Source organism: Pteronotus mesoamericanus, unplaced genomic scaffold (assembly GCF_021234165.1).
Source record: "Pteronotus mesoamericanus isolate MK-2021 breed Mesoamerican mustached bat unplaced genomic scaffold, CSHL_Meso_final scaffold_651, whole genome shotgun sequence".
Taxonomy (NCBI): domain Eukaryota; kingdom Metazoa; phylum Chordata; class Mammalia; order Chiroptera; family Mormoopidae; genus Pteronotus; species Pteronotus mesoamericanus.
In genome coordinates, this window is record NW_026555325.1 from 30,307,321 (window position 1) to 30,323,300 (window position 15,980).

The 15,980-nt window shown below is 37.3% G+C and overlaps 1 protein-coding gene across 2 annotated transcripts in view; it reads right to left on the reverse strand.

Moving 5' to 3' along the window:
* Window positions 1-7,652: 7,652 nt before the first annotated feature.
* The window catches only part of ABCB11 (ATP binding cassette subfamily B member 11), a 101,106-nt gene continuing 92,778 nt past the window's right edge, over window positions 7,653-15,980 (reverse strand). For both annotated transcript variants that reach the window (XM_054562324.1, XM_054562325.1), the window contains 3 exons: window positions 13,700-13,906; window positions 11,515-11,661; window positions 7,653-10,695 (listed from right to left, as the gene is read on the reverse strand). In XM_054562324.1, coding sequence (XP_054418299.1) covers window positions 10,495-10,695; window positions 11,515-11,661; window positions 13,700-13,906 — 555 coding nt within the window. In that variant the 3' untranslated portion in view covers window positions 7,653-10,494. The remainder of the gene's footprint in view (window positions 10,696-11,514; window positions 11,662-13,699; window positions 13,907-15,980) is intronic.

A 15,980-nucleotide genomic window follows, 5' to 3' on the forward strand; every position in this document is an offset into this window, starting at 1 on the left:
AGTTGTGCAGAATCAGTGCTCTGTGGTCCCAGGATGGCCCTCCACTTCCGTCATCCTCTGGGAGTGGCACAGAGCAGGGAGGGACTGGGGGCTTCCAATCCACAGGTGCAAAATGGCAGCCACGGTCCCCATCCCACCCTCACATACGTTTAGTTTGGCCCTCACCGTGGTCTCTCTCTCTCTCTCTCAAGTTAGTTGTCACCATTTAAAAACAAAAATCTGAATTTCTGTATTCGCTTGAAAAATCTGATGATATAGCAATTGGAGGGCCTGCATTTCTACCTGGAGACAACCAACTGTTGCTGACTGTCCCCAACGGGAGGCAGGCACTACCCATTTGTCACAGTCTTTGGCATCCCAACGTGATTCCCCAGTATCAGATCCTTTTATCATCTTCAGATGCTTCTGGCTCTTAGGGGCATTTTAGTGACAGTCAAACCTAACTGCTTCCCTTTTCAGCAATGGAAATGCAGGTTCGTTCAAAGAGAAGAACTGGCTGTTGTCATACCACCGTCAGAACAGGAATTTGAACCCAAGTCTTCTGACATGTATTTCTATTATGCTATGTTTTGTTTCTTCATTTTCAAGAGCTAATAGTTTGTAAGGTTTTATGTAGAGTGTATGACAATTACTATGTAAATCAGCGATTTTTGCAACATTGACATTAAAATGCCACATGCTGTTTGACTTACACTATGCATGCAGGGCCTTGAGGGCCCTGGACAGCTCTAGATACAGATACAGAGCCAGGCGAAAAGAAACAGGCCAGGCTGCTGTGGACTTGGACCTCTGTGCAACTCCTGGTCTCTGTTTTACAATGATTTCTAATATCTCAATAAATGATGCTGAAGGTACTCTGCTTGGAACATTATTTACCCCCAAAAGACTTCCCTTTACTAAGACATCCTTATACTTTATTTTTAGGGGCCAATTTTTTAAAACTAGGGAAATCAAGTGCCTTCCTCAAGATCATGCCTCAACCAGGCAAACTATTAAATGCTTGTATCTGTTAGTTGGGTTAACCTCTGTGTATGCTGAACCCTGATTAAAACCTATAGGCTTACTTTAGAAAATTATTATTGATGAAATATTAATATGATACTATGGACTCTTAGTAAGGTTTTTTTCTCATTGGACATAGTAATTCCAGGCTTTAAGTTAATTCTGTTATTTCAATCAAGTACATTTTGAGTCAGATTTTGCTACATATCTTAGTGACCTGTGATCTACCATAATGTTGCATGTAAATCTTTTCAGAGGTATCAATACAAAATTGATTTTAGATGATGACATATTAAATAACCCACAAATGTCTATTAAAACATGAACAGTTTGTTTATATAACTTAAGTTATAATGAGTGCTGTTTGACAAGATATTAGTTGACAATAACAAAAACTCTAAAACTCACAGTAATTATTGGTCCATTTTTAGGTATATTTATAGAGTATATTCTGTTGCTTTTATAAAACACACTTAATAGATTTCTTTTTAAAAAGTAACTGAACTTGATTTTAGTGATTGATTCCTAAGCAAAAAGCTGAGGTATGAAGAAATATTATATTTTTTAATTTATTTTTTATTTTTTTATTATAGTATATATTCACTATTATTCTGTATTTGCTTCAGGAGTACAGCATTCTGGTTAGACAAGCATATACTTTACAAAGTATTCATCCCAATATTTCCAGTTCTCACCTGGCACCATCCATAGTTATTACAATATTATTGACTGTATTTCTTATGCTGTACTGAAGAAACATTATCTTAAGAATGAAATTGGTCTTTCATGTTGATGAGACATTTGGGGTGAAAGAGAGAAGAATGATTCTTCACATGGGACCCTCGTTCATTGGTTCAAGCCTTCCAGCTGGAGTGACCTTAGGTAGTCACTTCAGTCTTTTCACACATCATGATGCCTTTGCCTCATCACTCATTCTGCACTTGTCAGAAATCTCATTCCAGTCCAAGAGCTCTTTCTCAAAGTTTAAGTTGACACTAGTAATGGTAATACTGAAAAATTTTCCATCCCAATACCGTCTCAGCTCGCTCCTACCAAGGCCTGAGGAAGCTGGGGCATTAATAGCCAATGGGTTCTACCGCAATGAGTGACCCCATCATAAAACCCCTTCTCAGCTGTCTTCAGCCCCGCACAGTGAGTTCTGCCTGTTGGATGACATGTGATGCTCAGAAGGGGAACATGATGAGCTGTGGGCTCATTTTTTGTAATTAATCCCCAACAATGCTACCCCTACTTGCCATCAAGCCCTGGAGTCCAATGTGATGAGGTTTCCCTTTTTACTCTAGTTAAAGTCTCCTGGAGGGATCTGTATGGTGGCAAATGGTTTCTGCAGTTGAAACTGCTTAGGCAGCAAGAGGAACAGCTCCTCACAGTCTTGGAGAAAACGTCTGCTTTTAATAATGATGAAAAAGACTCTTCAGCTTCCAATTTATTTGCCAAAAGTAAGTGGAATTTAGCTCATTTGACCTGTTACTACATTCATATATTCAAAATGTCTACACACCTATATATTCAGAAAAAAAAATATCAACTTCATGAGCTTTCAGGATGAAAAAAATCTAGACAAGTGACTTCAGAAAGTGTCTAATCAAACATACATTTTAAAAGAAATGCAAAGGAATTTATTATTGCTGAAACTAGCTATCAAGAATGGTGATAAATCGCCTTCCTTTGACAACCTAGTGATTGGACATCTGTCTTACAAGGTTAATTAGTGCCTTCTTTGGACCTATTTCAATATAACAGATGATGATTAAAAATTATTATGAGACTCTGCCCTGACTGGTATGGCTCAGTTGGTTGTCCCACAGACTAAAAGGTTGCTGGTTCAATTCCCAGTCAGGACACATGCCTGGGTTGTCCTGGAACCAGGTCTCCAATTGCGGGGGTGTGAGAGGCAACCAGTTGGTGTTTCTCTCTCACATCAATGTTTCTCTTCCTTGTTTCCTCTCTCTCTAAAAATAAATAAATAAAATCTTTTAAAAAATGATAAGATGCCCTTGAAGCTCAAAGTTGTATTTCTAAATGTTTTATATTTATTCAAAATATGCAAATAAATGTAAGATCAAATTGACAGTTACACATAAAAACCTTGGTATAAGAGAAAATAAAAACACAACAAAACAAAAATGTGGTTTTAAAATGTGATTTGTTTCCTGAGTATATTAAAAAAATATATTCCAGCACTTTTTATACTGATGGGAGTATTCTGTATCTGTGCTGTCCAAAATGGTAGTCTACAGCCACATGTGGCTACTGAGCTCTTTTTTTAAAGAGACCTTATTTATTTTTAGAAGAGGAAAAGAGGGAGAAAAAAGGAGAGAAACATCAATGTGTGCTTGCCTCTCATATAACCTCAACTAGGGACCTGGCCTGCAACCCAGGCATATGCCCTGACTAGGAATTGAACCAATGACCCTTTGGTTTGCAGGCTGGAGTTCAATCCACTGAGCCACACAGGCCCAGGCCTATTGAGTTCTTCAAAAGCAGCAAATGCAGCTGAAGAATTGCATTTTTAAGTTTCATGCAGATGATTTGTTGAGTTGTACACTTGAAACCTGTATGGTTTTATTAACCAATGTCACCTGAATAAATTCAATAAAAAATAAATTTTTATTTAATTAATTAATTTACATTTAAATAGCCATGTGTATTTAGTGGCTACTGAATTGGATAGTGATAGCACAGATCAAGTCACACAGTGTTTCCCTCTGAGGAAAAATAAAACACTTTAAAACTATTGTCACCTAGACCACATTTCTGTGAGACAACATAAATCGGTATTAACTGCTTTATTTTTATATGAAGAAATTGATTTGTTGGCAGAACATGGACAAAATATCTTACCCTAGCCCAGGGATCTTTTGATTAGCCCACAGGTGTTATTTTCCAGATGAAATAACAGTGGTGATGGGTAAATTCCATTGTGATCTTTATATATTCATAAGAAAATTTTAACTTGTACAGTAAATGACACTCAACATTTCTGGGGCCTGAAGAGGTAAAATGATTATAAAAAGTTAACAGTGAACTCAGCTGTGTTTTTTAGGAAGCCCCTCTACAGATCATGGATTCTCTCTTCGTGTAGCTCCCTTCTCTCTTCCTCTGTCCTGATCTGTCCTGTGGGCTCTAGCAGCCTTGGTCTCCTGGGACTCTTAGCTCTGTTGCTTCACATCAGGAATTCTGGGTACCCCTCCTTGCACCATGTCCTGGAAACTCACAGAAGGCCACAAAATTGGATGACGTTTGACCCAACATTTATGACCACATTCTAGATGGCTGGATGGCTTCCTAACAAACTCGTTCTGCTTGTGTGGGCCTTCCAAACCTGCCTCCTGGACACCAGTACTTCGTGGCTATTGAGAAACTGTTCGAAAAAGAATTACTGCTGTCCAGTTGCACCTGAGGGTTTTGCCCTCATTGACTGACTGTTCTAGTCACTCAGGAAATTGCAAACAGCTTTCTAGATGAATACCTGGACCTCAGCGTGGCCAAGAAACTAACGAGGTGTTTCTAATTTTTGGCCTGTCCCCTTACCTTTAATACTTTCCAGTGGTGACCTCACACTAAAGGTAATGTGGTGCTACTTGTTAATTTTTTTTAAGATTATATTTTTTCTTTTTAAAAACATTAACAGCAAAAAAGAGCCATAAGAAGCAACAACTTCAGAAACTTCAAATGACAGCAACTTGTGGGAGCATTATAAGAATTAGAAGTGCTTCATTTTAGCTCTGCAAAGGACAAATACAGTTTTTGTCAAACCTGAGGCTGATTTGATGTGGTATACTAATTACTGTCTTTGCTCTTCTTTGATGGAGAGCACAGTAATGACTTAGAAGAAATCACATCTCATTTACTTTGGCAGCACAGAAATGATTGTTCTCAAGGAGGAAGAAAATTCGAAGATTGAGGTTATGAAGGTTAGAGTAAAGCCGATTAATTATTTTCTGTTTTGAATTTTAAAATTTCTTAGAATCTTTTCTTTTTTTTCTAACATTTTGCCACATCATTTCTCAAAAGAATCTCTCTTTAGTTCAAAAAACCACGATAGTTCCCCAAAGAACAGTATCTTCTTAAGGAGCAGCCAGGACAGGGGAAGGTAATGAGTGAAGGGAGGCAGTTGCGAGCTTCGTGGCGCAGATCAGGGGCTGCCCGGGGAGAATTCGCCCTGGCAGCACCATGCCCGTTTCCAGAGCTGGCCCAAGGGAGAGCAGAAGCCCTTTCCCTGGGATGACCTGCGTACTCTGCAGGAGGAGCAGGCCATAGGCATGTCTGGGAAAGAAATCCAGAGCTAATTAATAGCTTCTTTCTTCCTCTCGCTGTCACCTGCCCTTGCACATCAATTGGGCCAATCACACTTGAACTTCTGTTCAAAGAATTGACTTTTTCCTGGACTCAGCCTGTGTGTTATTGGCCAGATTACCACCTTGCTCACACAGCCTACCATTAATGGAAGGAGTTCTCTAAAGACGGACCTCGCATTCACCCATCACTGTCTTTCATAGGCAACACCCTTGCCCTTAAGCTTCACATTCTGCATTAAAAGCATTTGACTGTTGAGAACTCTTATTTTGCAGAATCATTCCAAATTCTGCCTTTTAACAATTTTTTGAGTGAAAGAAATGGTAGAGTCCCTGCTCTCTTTCTATACGAAGATTGCATTGACTTAACAAAGGAAAAGCAAATGTGTCTGTCTGAGTTTGTGAGGCCTTACTGTGCATCTTATTCTCTTAGTATTGGGATGTTGATGCCCTGCTTATGCTGACCAATCAAGAGGTGGTGTCACCCATCCATACCTGGATCCCAAAGAGTGTCAGAACACAAGCGGGCAGGTGCAAGCAAATTCAAAGTCAGTGTACAAAAGACTTTGTGGAATTTGGCAGCAAGCATTCTGGGCTGGAGCCATCAGACGTGGGTTCTAGTCTGTCTCTGCATCTAAGCACTGGGATGCTGTGAGGCCATGTAACATTGGTGGGTTCAGTTGACTAATTTCTTAAACCAGGGGCTTAAAGTGGGCTTAGAATGGAGAGTTCATTCCAGCTCTGACCTCCTATCACTCTAAGGATCTCATTCAATGAAATTGGAAGAAGAGCCAGAGCATATTAAATTTTACTTACATGCAATAAATAGGCTATAAATTCTAAAGAATATTCCATTTTGTAATTTGCTTTTTAATAAACAATCTTATATTTATATAATCCACTTCAGTCTTTAAAACATTCTATTCCTATACAAGTCGGAATTTTATAGTTATGAAAAGAGATACATGGAGACATCTTACAAAAAAGATCCTATAATTAAATTACCAGTTCCATTCCCCCTTTCTTAACATCTTGAAGAGGAAAGTCATCTTGCTGGGGGAGATACTAAGGTGTTATATATAATAACTGGCTGAGTGAGAAGAAGAGAAGGAGAAGTTTGCTCTGTGGGAGGAAAGTGACTAGAAATTTGAAATATCATTTTAGTAAGTTTGTTGTGGACTAATTGTGGATCTCTCAAAGACATAAATATAAAAATTTACTTTTTAATTTTTCATGGTTGTTATGTGCTTCGTGAATGCAGCATAACTCTAATGCCATATCATATGATGCCAAGATGTTTGAAGATGACTATGTTAAATGAAAATTAGAGATCCGATTCCAAATAGCATTTAAGATCTTTTCAGGCTCAAACAAGGCCCCTTCTGTCCATGTTTTTTTTTTTCTTCTCTCTAATCCCTCTACCCACCATCTGACAAACACTTATTAAAATTATTTAGGTGTTAGATATGCAAGGGATGACTCTGATATAGGCCTTTTCCTTGGAGAGATCCCCAGAGGTTGCAGGCTTACCTGGGCAACTGTGGCTGGACACCACAGCTATCTCTGGTCTGTGGGCTTGGAAGAATTGAACTGAGACTATCTCCAGTACAAGTTAGCTGGCAACCATATTCCCCATCTCTTTTAACCCACCCTATTTCAAATTCATTCTCTTCTTGAATCACTTTCTTTTCAACTCTGGCTATATCCTGCCAATGGAGTTCAGATCATTCCTTGGCTAATACCAATTCTGTCAAATGACAGGATGAGAAAGCATAATCACAAAACACCAAGTCCCTAAGTAAAAGCCTCTCTCATTTAAAGCATAATAAAGCAAGGTACATGACATGTTCCTGGAAAAGCACTGAAATGATCTGTGAGGACTTCCCTCCAGTTATATTTTCTTTTCATAGCAGTGACATTTGAAAAAATTAATATCCTTTCTTTCAATCAATATTTTTGGAAAATCTCTAGATGTAAGGTCATTTGAACATACATCAGTATTTCAACATTACATTATTTTCTTTATACCTATGTTTCAGTATTTTTATTAATAAAAATCTAACTATTAAGATTGTATCACTCTAAAATTAACAAGAACAACTACAAAAAAATGACTTCAGGGCTTAAACAAGTGAGAGGTTTCTTTTTCTGGAGGTAGGCAGCTCAGACTGGAGCAGCTCCTCAAGAATGTCTAGGAATCAAGCTCAATTTGTCTTCCTGCATTGCCAGTCATGGTCATATCCAAATGATCGCAGAATGGTTGCTGTGTGTTCAGAAAAGAAGACAGAACGATAACAGTCTTTCTTTGATCCAGACTTTATTCCAGAAAAGACAGCCTCCCTAGAGACTTGTGCCTATATTTCATTGACTAAAACAGTGTCACATGGCCTCCCCTAGCTGCAAAGGAGTCTAAGAAGGTAACTACTTTATTTTCTAGCCTCTGTAATAGAGACAAGCAAGAGAAAGGGGGGTAGAATTGAGTGTCAAATGAACTAATCTGCGTTGCCTGCCTTAGTGACTTATATACTAATATATATAAAAGTAAATGCAACTTACAACTGCACTCCTCCCCTGCAGCCTATTAGATGGTTTCACAGTGACATACAAAAAATACAAAGGCAAAATGCTTTATAAATTATAAAATACTTTGTGAATGTCATCTTCAGGTATATTTAAATGGTTAATTAAATTTTCAGCTTCCAAGAATTTTATGAAAACATCGTTTATCTCCAACTTTGATTCCATACTTGATATATCAAAAATATATATTCTCAGCCAGTATGATAGCATTATTTTCTCTCTTTTCAGTGATCATTCTTAATAATCATAGACACTGTTCTGGGCCACCTTGGGTGAACATTTCCCTTTTTATCTCTAGCTATTTTGTTCTTCTCACATTTATCTATTTGTATCTGAGAGTAGAAGCTGTACCTGAATTACAAACAGGAGGGAATTGCCAATTCACCAGCTGGCTATGTATTCTTTTTCCTTAATCTACTGCACATTTTGTCCAAGTGCTGATTTATTTCATTGAGTAGTTGCATCCAGACAGCTATATGCCAATCATGTGTGCCCTGATTACTCATTATGAGCCTTAGGATACCATACAACTCACTAATGAGCATATTATAATGCTGGCCAGTGACAATTAGACGATAATCATGCGCACTGCTTTATTTACTGTCCACTCATTTAAATTAATTGGGCATTTAATTGAACACAGTGTGAAAGAAATTGGAATTGGGTTTCTAAGTTAAGTTACTTTCATCTCCCACATCTTAGGGGTAGGTGAGTTTATTCACTTGATCTGGAAACTTAAAGCAAATGCACATAGACATAATTATTTTATAATGGTACACACATATGTAAATTTATCTCAAATTTTGTTTGAAAATAGCAATAAAATTTGCAAATTTTTAATCTCCGCTAATATCCTTCTGTGACCTGCTTACAGAGAAAATCTAAATGCATGAGGTATTAATAAATCCAACTCTTGGTTGGAAATATGAGATGTGATCTTAAGCCAACCTGATATTGTTCTAATATTTTCTTAGGATAGGAAATTTACATTTAATTTATTAATAAATATGTGACAAACCACACTTAATTATGATCCTATGTATTTTTATCTTTCAGGACATAGTATCAAAATATTTCAGGTTCTACATTTTTTAGTGAGTGTTTAATTGTCAAAAATTGCATGCGTGAATGCACCATTAAGTTCAAAGTGTTTTTTCATTGAAATAATTTCTTAAAAGCACATGTAGAATAGACATTGAGTAACTATATTAAAAAAAAAGAGTTTCTAGACAAAAGACTCTTTAGGCCAACTCTTACTTTTTCCTCAAATAATAACATTCCTGGCTTATGGACATCTGCCTCCATGTAATTTTGACAAGCATCAAATGACTGACATTTTCTTTCTAAAATAAGTTGGAAGATCTGCTGCTCCAGCTATCCATAAGAATTCTTCATAGGAAAAAATTATAAACAATTCTAATAAATTAATTGGAACTAAACTTATTTTGGAAAGAAGACCTCAAGGGAATTAGGTAATATGGCAGCTTTTAAAGTTACATTGCATTACACTAAGGCTAAGCAGTCTTAGTTCTCTCCCTTTGCCAACTCAACTCAAACAGGTGAATCAAATAAAATGTAATGCATTTGATGTAAAGAATGCAAAGGACTTTGATCCCTCTGAGAAGAGTTAATATAATTTTATTTGTAACTCCTGACATCATGATGTCTAATTCTAACAACATCTCTCTTTAGTCCAAATGGGCACTATGATCTTTGTCTAAACAAGTTTTCCAAAGTTTCAGAGTACAGTATAAAGACAAGTTTCAAGGGAGAAGCTGGGATAATGTTTTTATAAAGCTCCAATTGTAAAGGAACAGCTGAGGTTCAGAATCTAGATTCTCTAACTCACTCTGTCTCATAGAGTAGCCTCTAGTCACATGTTTCTACTGGGAACTTGACATGTGGCTACTCTGAACTGAGATATGCAGTAAGTGTAAGTACACATTGGTGTTTGAATATTTAACATGATACAGTGTTAATAATTTTTATATTAACTACATGTGGTGGTGAGAATATTTTGAATACATCATGTTAAATAAAATATATTACTAACATTAATTTCATCTTTTCTGTTTTCCTTTCTTTAGTGTAACTAGGAAATTTTAATTATATATGTGGCTCTCATTAGTGGCCCATACTATATTTTGATTGGAAGGCACTGCTCTATCCTAACAGGCAGAATGAATATTTCTCAATTCTATCATCTTGGAGCTGACAAATTATTGACTCAAAAATGAAAAAAAAAAAAAGCTCCTCAGTCCTTGAGGTGTTCAAAGTCTCATTACTCCAAGACCTCTCATTAATTCCTGTGTAGTGACAAGACTGGCTCCTGCACAGAGAAAGCACTGAGTGACCTGGGAAGCAGCTAGACGTTGGCTTTTCACACACACTGGACCTAGTTTCTTTCATTTTCTACATATAGACATTTAAAACTAAATTGTTCCTGAAGGTCATTAGAAATTAGCTTGGATCCCAATGTATGACAATGTGTGTAGAAGTAAAATAATCATCATTTCTTCTAAAAGGAAAATAAAAAATAACCATGGCATCTTATAATGGGTACATCATCTGTGCGTGAAGTTCTTGAGTCAAGTCAACTGATAGGGGCTCCTGTGGTGACCAGCTTGTAATAGGCTCCTTTCTGGGCCATCAGCTCTTTGTGGGTCCCCTTTTCAATCACTGTCCCCTGTGACACAACAGCAATGATATTTGAGTTCTGGATGGTGGACAGCCGGTGGGCAATGACAATGCAGGTCCGGCCTTCTCTGGCTTTGTCCAGGGCAACCTGCACTGTCTGCAAAGAAAAGATGGAAAGATGATGCAAAGATGCCTGCTTGTTCCCTGGCCCACCATTACAAGGGTTCTGTTTGATACTACCTGAGTAACATTGCTATTGTCAGGGGTTCAACCCAAAGACTTCACATGAAAGAAATAAGTGTTTGCTGAGTACACAGCATTAATGGTTTGAATTGCAGTCCATAGGCTGAGAAATTTCAGTGAAACAATAGAGAACCGAACTATGAGGTCTTGTAATTTCAAAAGACTTGATGGTCTAATTTGCTAAAATGAAACCAAAGAACCAAGGTTAAGGCAAGAATCATTATCATTCCTGATTTTGTTCTTCATCAAGGACATTTTAGCCATCTCCAAAATGGAATCCTGGTTTTTAAGGAGTTAATAAACAGTAAATTTTATAATTGCATTTTGCTCAACTGCATTTCCTGTCATGCAAACTTCACATCAGATACTGTATCTTACTTAGTGTTGTATGCTGTCCACCTGCTCTGCCACCTAACTTTAGAACTATAAAAACTAAAATACCCAACAAATGACCTCGATTATTTTACTTTCCTTAAGAAAGCTAATTATTTTCCTTGGAAAAAAGGTCACTAAGCCTAGAAAATCTTTTAAAAAGTTTTATATTAAGGTTAAAATTTTTTTTTATTTGAAGCAATCCTATTTTAAGTTACTATCTCTAGACTATTGTCCTTGGCTCCACAAAGTATTGGCAATTTCTACTGTTAATGAATCAGAAAATTGAAAATTGAAGGACAAATATTGCAGGAAAAGATTCATTTATGATGATCTAGGAGTTCAGAAAATCAATACGTACCTTTTCACTTTCTGTGTCTAAGGCAGAAGTAGCTTCATCTAGCAGTAAGATTTTAGGATCTCGCACGATGGCCCGAGCAATAGCAATGCGTTGTTTCTGTCCACGAGAGAGTTGAGACCCCTGGGACCCAACGTTAGTTTCATATTTCTGGAAAAAAAATATGATAAGTTTGGAAACTAGTAGCTACCATTGCTCTTATGCTGTATAGAGCCTACATCAATGATCCATCTGGGAATCTAAACAATTTGTTGTTTTTTTGAAATTGGGATTAGTGAATGAGTTCTTCTATGTACGATGTCAAATCCATTTAGAAATCTAAGACAAGCATGGAGTTTGTGATCCTTTTGTGATGGGGGAAACAGCGGTGGGGGGGTTTTGGGGGGGGTGGAGACAAGAGGACTTTAATCCCCTTCTCTACATTTCTTTTAGCTTTGTATTTTTTAATCACTTTCTCCCTGTGTGAGATTCCTCTTTGATTAAAGATTCCCTAATTTCCAAACTCCTTTGAGAAAGATCTCTCTAAAACAGAATAATCCTAAGAGTGGAAGGGCCTTGAGAGAGGTCTGTTTGTCTAGTTCCCTGTGGAGGACACATCATTCTAGAAGGCAAGCCTGGGTGGGGCTCTCTTTTCTGCTGCTCATTAGCTCTGTGATCATGAAAAAATTATTTAAATTTCTTTGAGGTACAAACCAGTCTGAAAAATGCAGATATTAATAACTAGTTCACGTATTTGTCATGCATTTTAGATGAAATTATGAAGGAAAATTTCTTGCTAGAGACTGGGCATGACTATATAAAATAATTAACATTTATGGAATCTTTGCTATGCATAAGGTATTGTACTAACTATTCCAGCCAGGTTATCATTTAATAGTCACAAAAATCATTTTCTCCCTATGTCAGAGATTATAAAATTTAGGCACACACAGGTAAGAAAATTGTATAAAGATAAACAAGTAAAAAAGCAGTGACAGTAAAATCTAAATCCAGGTGTGTCTAGCTTCTAAGCCCTTGTCCTTGAACTCTCTCTCCCGGCCTTCCACAACAAAGTCTGCTTCTGCCTCCTTTGCCTCCTGACAGATGCGCAACCAAGCCAAGTGAGATTCGTAATAACCTACTTTGTCCTACCTTAACCACTGAGAAAAAATGCTCAGTGAAAGGTATTATAGGTAAGACTATATGAGAAAGAGGCAATAAATTAACTCCAAGCCAGCATCTCCCACAAAATAAGTAGGTGCTCAACAAAGATTTGTACAATAAATGAATCTTCCAGTGGACACGCAAGCTTTGCTTTTCATTTAGGATACAGCAGTGATTTTCCACATTAGGCTACCTAAGTTAGAACGAGGCAAGAGCCTAAGACTGAGAAGCTTTTGTGAAGAGAACAAAGAAAAAAACCCAGCACAAACACCACAAAATTTAGAAACATAGTCACTTACAAAGAAATACAATTTCCCAGTGGCATTTAAAAGACAGAAGTGGGAAAAGTGAAATGTAATATTTGGCTCCTAAAATTCAGTTTCCATGTCTTAATTTTCTTTGTGATCACTCATCAAGAGAGACTCATGGTAGACAGAAAAATTTAGAGTCAATACTGTGTTACATTTGAACTTGACTCTGGAGAAGTGTGATGAACTAAGACAGATGCAGTTTGCCCCACCAGCTGCAGTTTATGCTGCCAAGTAATGAAGTTATAGTGATGGCAATAGTAACAGCAGCAGCTTTCATTGTAGGGCTGTTATGTATATTCTTTCACTTTCATGCTCTTTTTTGCATTTTTGCAGATGACTGAGTCTCAGAAAAGATCAGTAATCACCCCAAAGTTACACAACTAATAAGTGGCAGAGCTTGGATTCAAACTGATGTCTGCTTTACATCTCAAGACTTTCTTTTTTTTTTTTTTTCTATGCTAAGCTGATGTTCATGTGCTACTGCTTTAGGTACAACAAGTTCTATAGCATCCTTTGCACATGATAATGTAATACTTCTCAAAACAAAAGAGTATGTTAATGAAGGACATTGATTTTGCTTAAAGACTGAGTTGAATCCCAAGCACTGGGAAATAAATCGTGATGCCTTTGACCTTCCCTTTGAGCCTAAATTATAATAGTCATTATAGTCTTCAGTCATTCTACCTGTCCCCATCAGCATCTCCCATAGGGAACAACTCTGACTTGGGACTTACCTCTGGGAGAGACATGACAAAGTCATGCAGCTGAGCCTGCTTTGCGGCTTCTATGACTTTTTCCATGGGAATTTCTTTGGTGTTGTCCCCATACTTGATATTGTCCATTATGCTGCAGGCAAACAACACTGGTTCCTGGGAAACAATTCCTATGTTCGAGCGGAGAAACTGAACATTGACCTTTTTGCTGTCATGCCCGTCTATCATCTGCCAACAGAGGTGACAACCAGGGAATGAGGTTTTAGAATTCCAGCAGCGAGGAAAGCCCCTATTCTAGAGTTCATGTTATGTTGGACACTTGCTTTGCTTAAGAGATGATAATCCCAGGATGCTTGGAAATAAACTATGTTGTCTTCGACCCCCTGGAGGTGGTGTCTGTCAGAATAATGTAAAGTTGTGATCAGACCAGGGTTTTATTTGTTTGTTTCCCAAACTCTCACTCGATAGGTGGTACAAATAAGGAAGATACTCAGGAGAGGATTTAGTTGCTTTTTTTAAAATTCCCCTTATATTTGGGTGTAAGACATTCTCTACAAGTGTGCAGAACTCCCGGTTTTGCAACTCCATGGGTTACAAAATTGGGCAACATAAGAATCAAACCTGTTTCCATGATCTTACTCCTCTGCATAACTGAAATAGTAGATCCAAGTAAGAGAGTACATTTATTCACTTACTCAGTCACTCAATAAACATATACGGAATTCCCTGCCACAAAGGCACCTTGCTAGGCAGCCTTTTTGTCTGCTATAAGAAGAAAAGATCTCTTTTTTCTAGGAACTCATTCCCTAGTTAGACAGTTAAGTATAGGAACTCAAATACCTACCGTTTGAGCTGGTTCACTTAAAAGTCCTAGAATAGTTAAGATACAGTATGTCTAAAATACTACTGTAAAGTATTTGCCCTTATAATTTCAGAAAAAGACTACATTAAATGGTGTGACATATTATTGTGCAGATAATGTTTCAGCAATGGAAAAGGCAAACACTATTAGAAAAAACATACGGCATTCCTCAACAATTAGCGTTCTCTCATTCTCCATAGCACTTACAGTCTGCAAAGCACAATTTAATACTAAATTAAATACTGGAGCTGTTTGCTAGTTGTTGTACAAGTGCTAGTAGTATAAGCTTCTAGAAGACAGAGACACGCTTCATGCTCTTTAGAGTCTCCCACAGGGCCTAATGCAGTACTGCACACCACAGGTATCCAATTAAGTGTTGAAAGGTTGAATGCCTGCATTTGGTAGCTTCCTTAAGATCAAAAAGGATTTTTCAAAATTGTATAAAAACTGGTGTTTCATCTACTTACAAACATTTGTGGAAATGTTTTACAATGACAACAAAATGTAACATGTCCACAGAATCATATTGATTTCTTCATGGGCATTGCTTTTTACCTGTGACCAGGACATTAGCTGAGCACATTTAGGGAAATATACTTAATGTATATATTTTTCCCAGCATTTCTCTTCATACTGCTATCTTTCCTTATTGCAAGGAAAATTAAACTACTCAGGGAAATTTTTGTTAAAAAAATGCATTTTTCAAAATATTAAATGAAGAGTAGAGCAGAATAAAGGAATCTCAGACCCACGCCTCTGAATCATATCTTAGAAAATGACTGTTGAGGCACTCCAACAAAATGAGAGGGAAAATCACGAAAGAGGAAGATGTGGGAACTCTGGAAATAATGAGTCTAATCTAAGAAAACTGCAGGAACCTCACAGGGTGACAATTACTCAGCAGGTACAGGTTGTAATTAGCCTAGGCAGTGACAGAAATGAGGGAAAGAAGCAGGTCCTTCAAAATAGGTAGCAGCATGGAGGACCCACGTATGAAGGACTCATGGACAAAGCCAAAGTGGGGAAGGAGACAGGGTTGGGGGGGGCAGGGGACAGTGGTGGCAGGAAAATGGAGACAACAGTACCTGAACAATAAAAAAAAATTAAAAAAATAGGTAACAGGATAGAAACATTGGAAAAACACAAAGATTTTATAAAGGCAGGGAATGCAAGAAGAAAAAATCCTTTCTGAAAAACAAAAAAATGTAATGCTAATGTACCTCACTACTTGACTATGGGATAGACATTTATTTACGTAATCATAATACAAGTTGTTAATTGATTTTCAACTTGAGAATCAGCCTGGAGTGAAGTCATGAAACGTAATAAATGTTATAAAGAGAATGTAAGACTTTTTTGTATTCTTGATCATATAAAGGTGTAGTGTTAGGACTTGACAGGTAAAAGGAGGAAGAGGTGAAAATAAAGGTAGAACTGCTA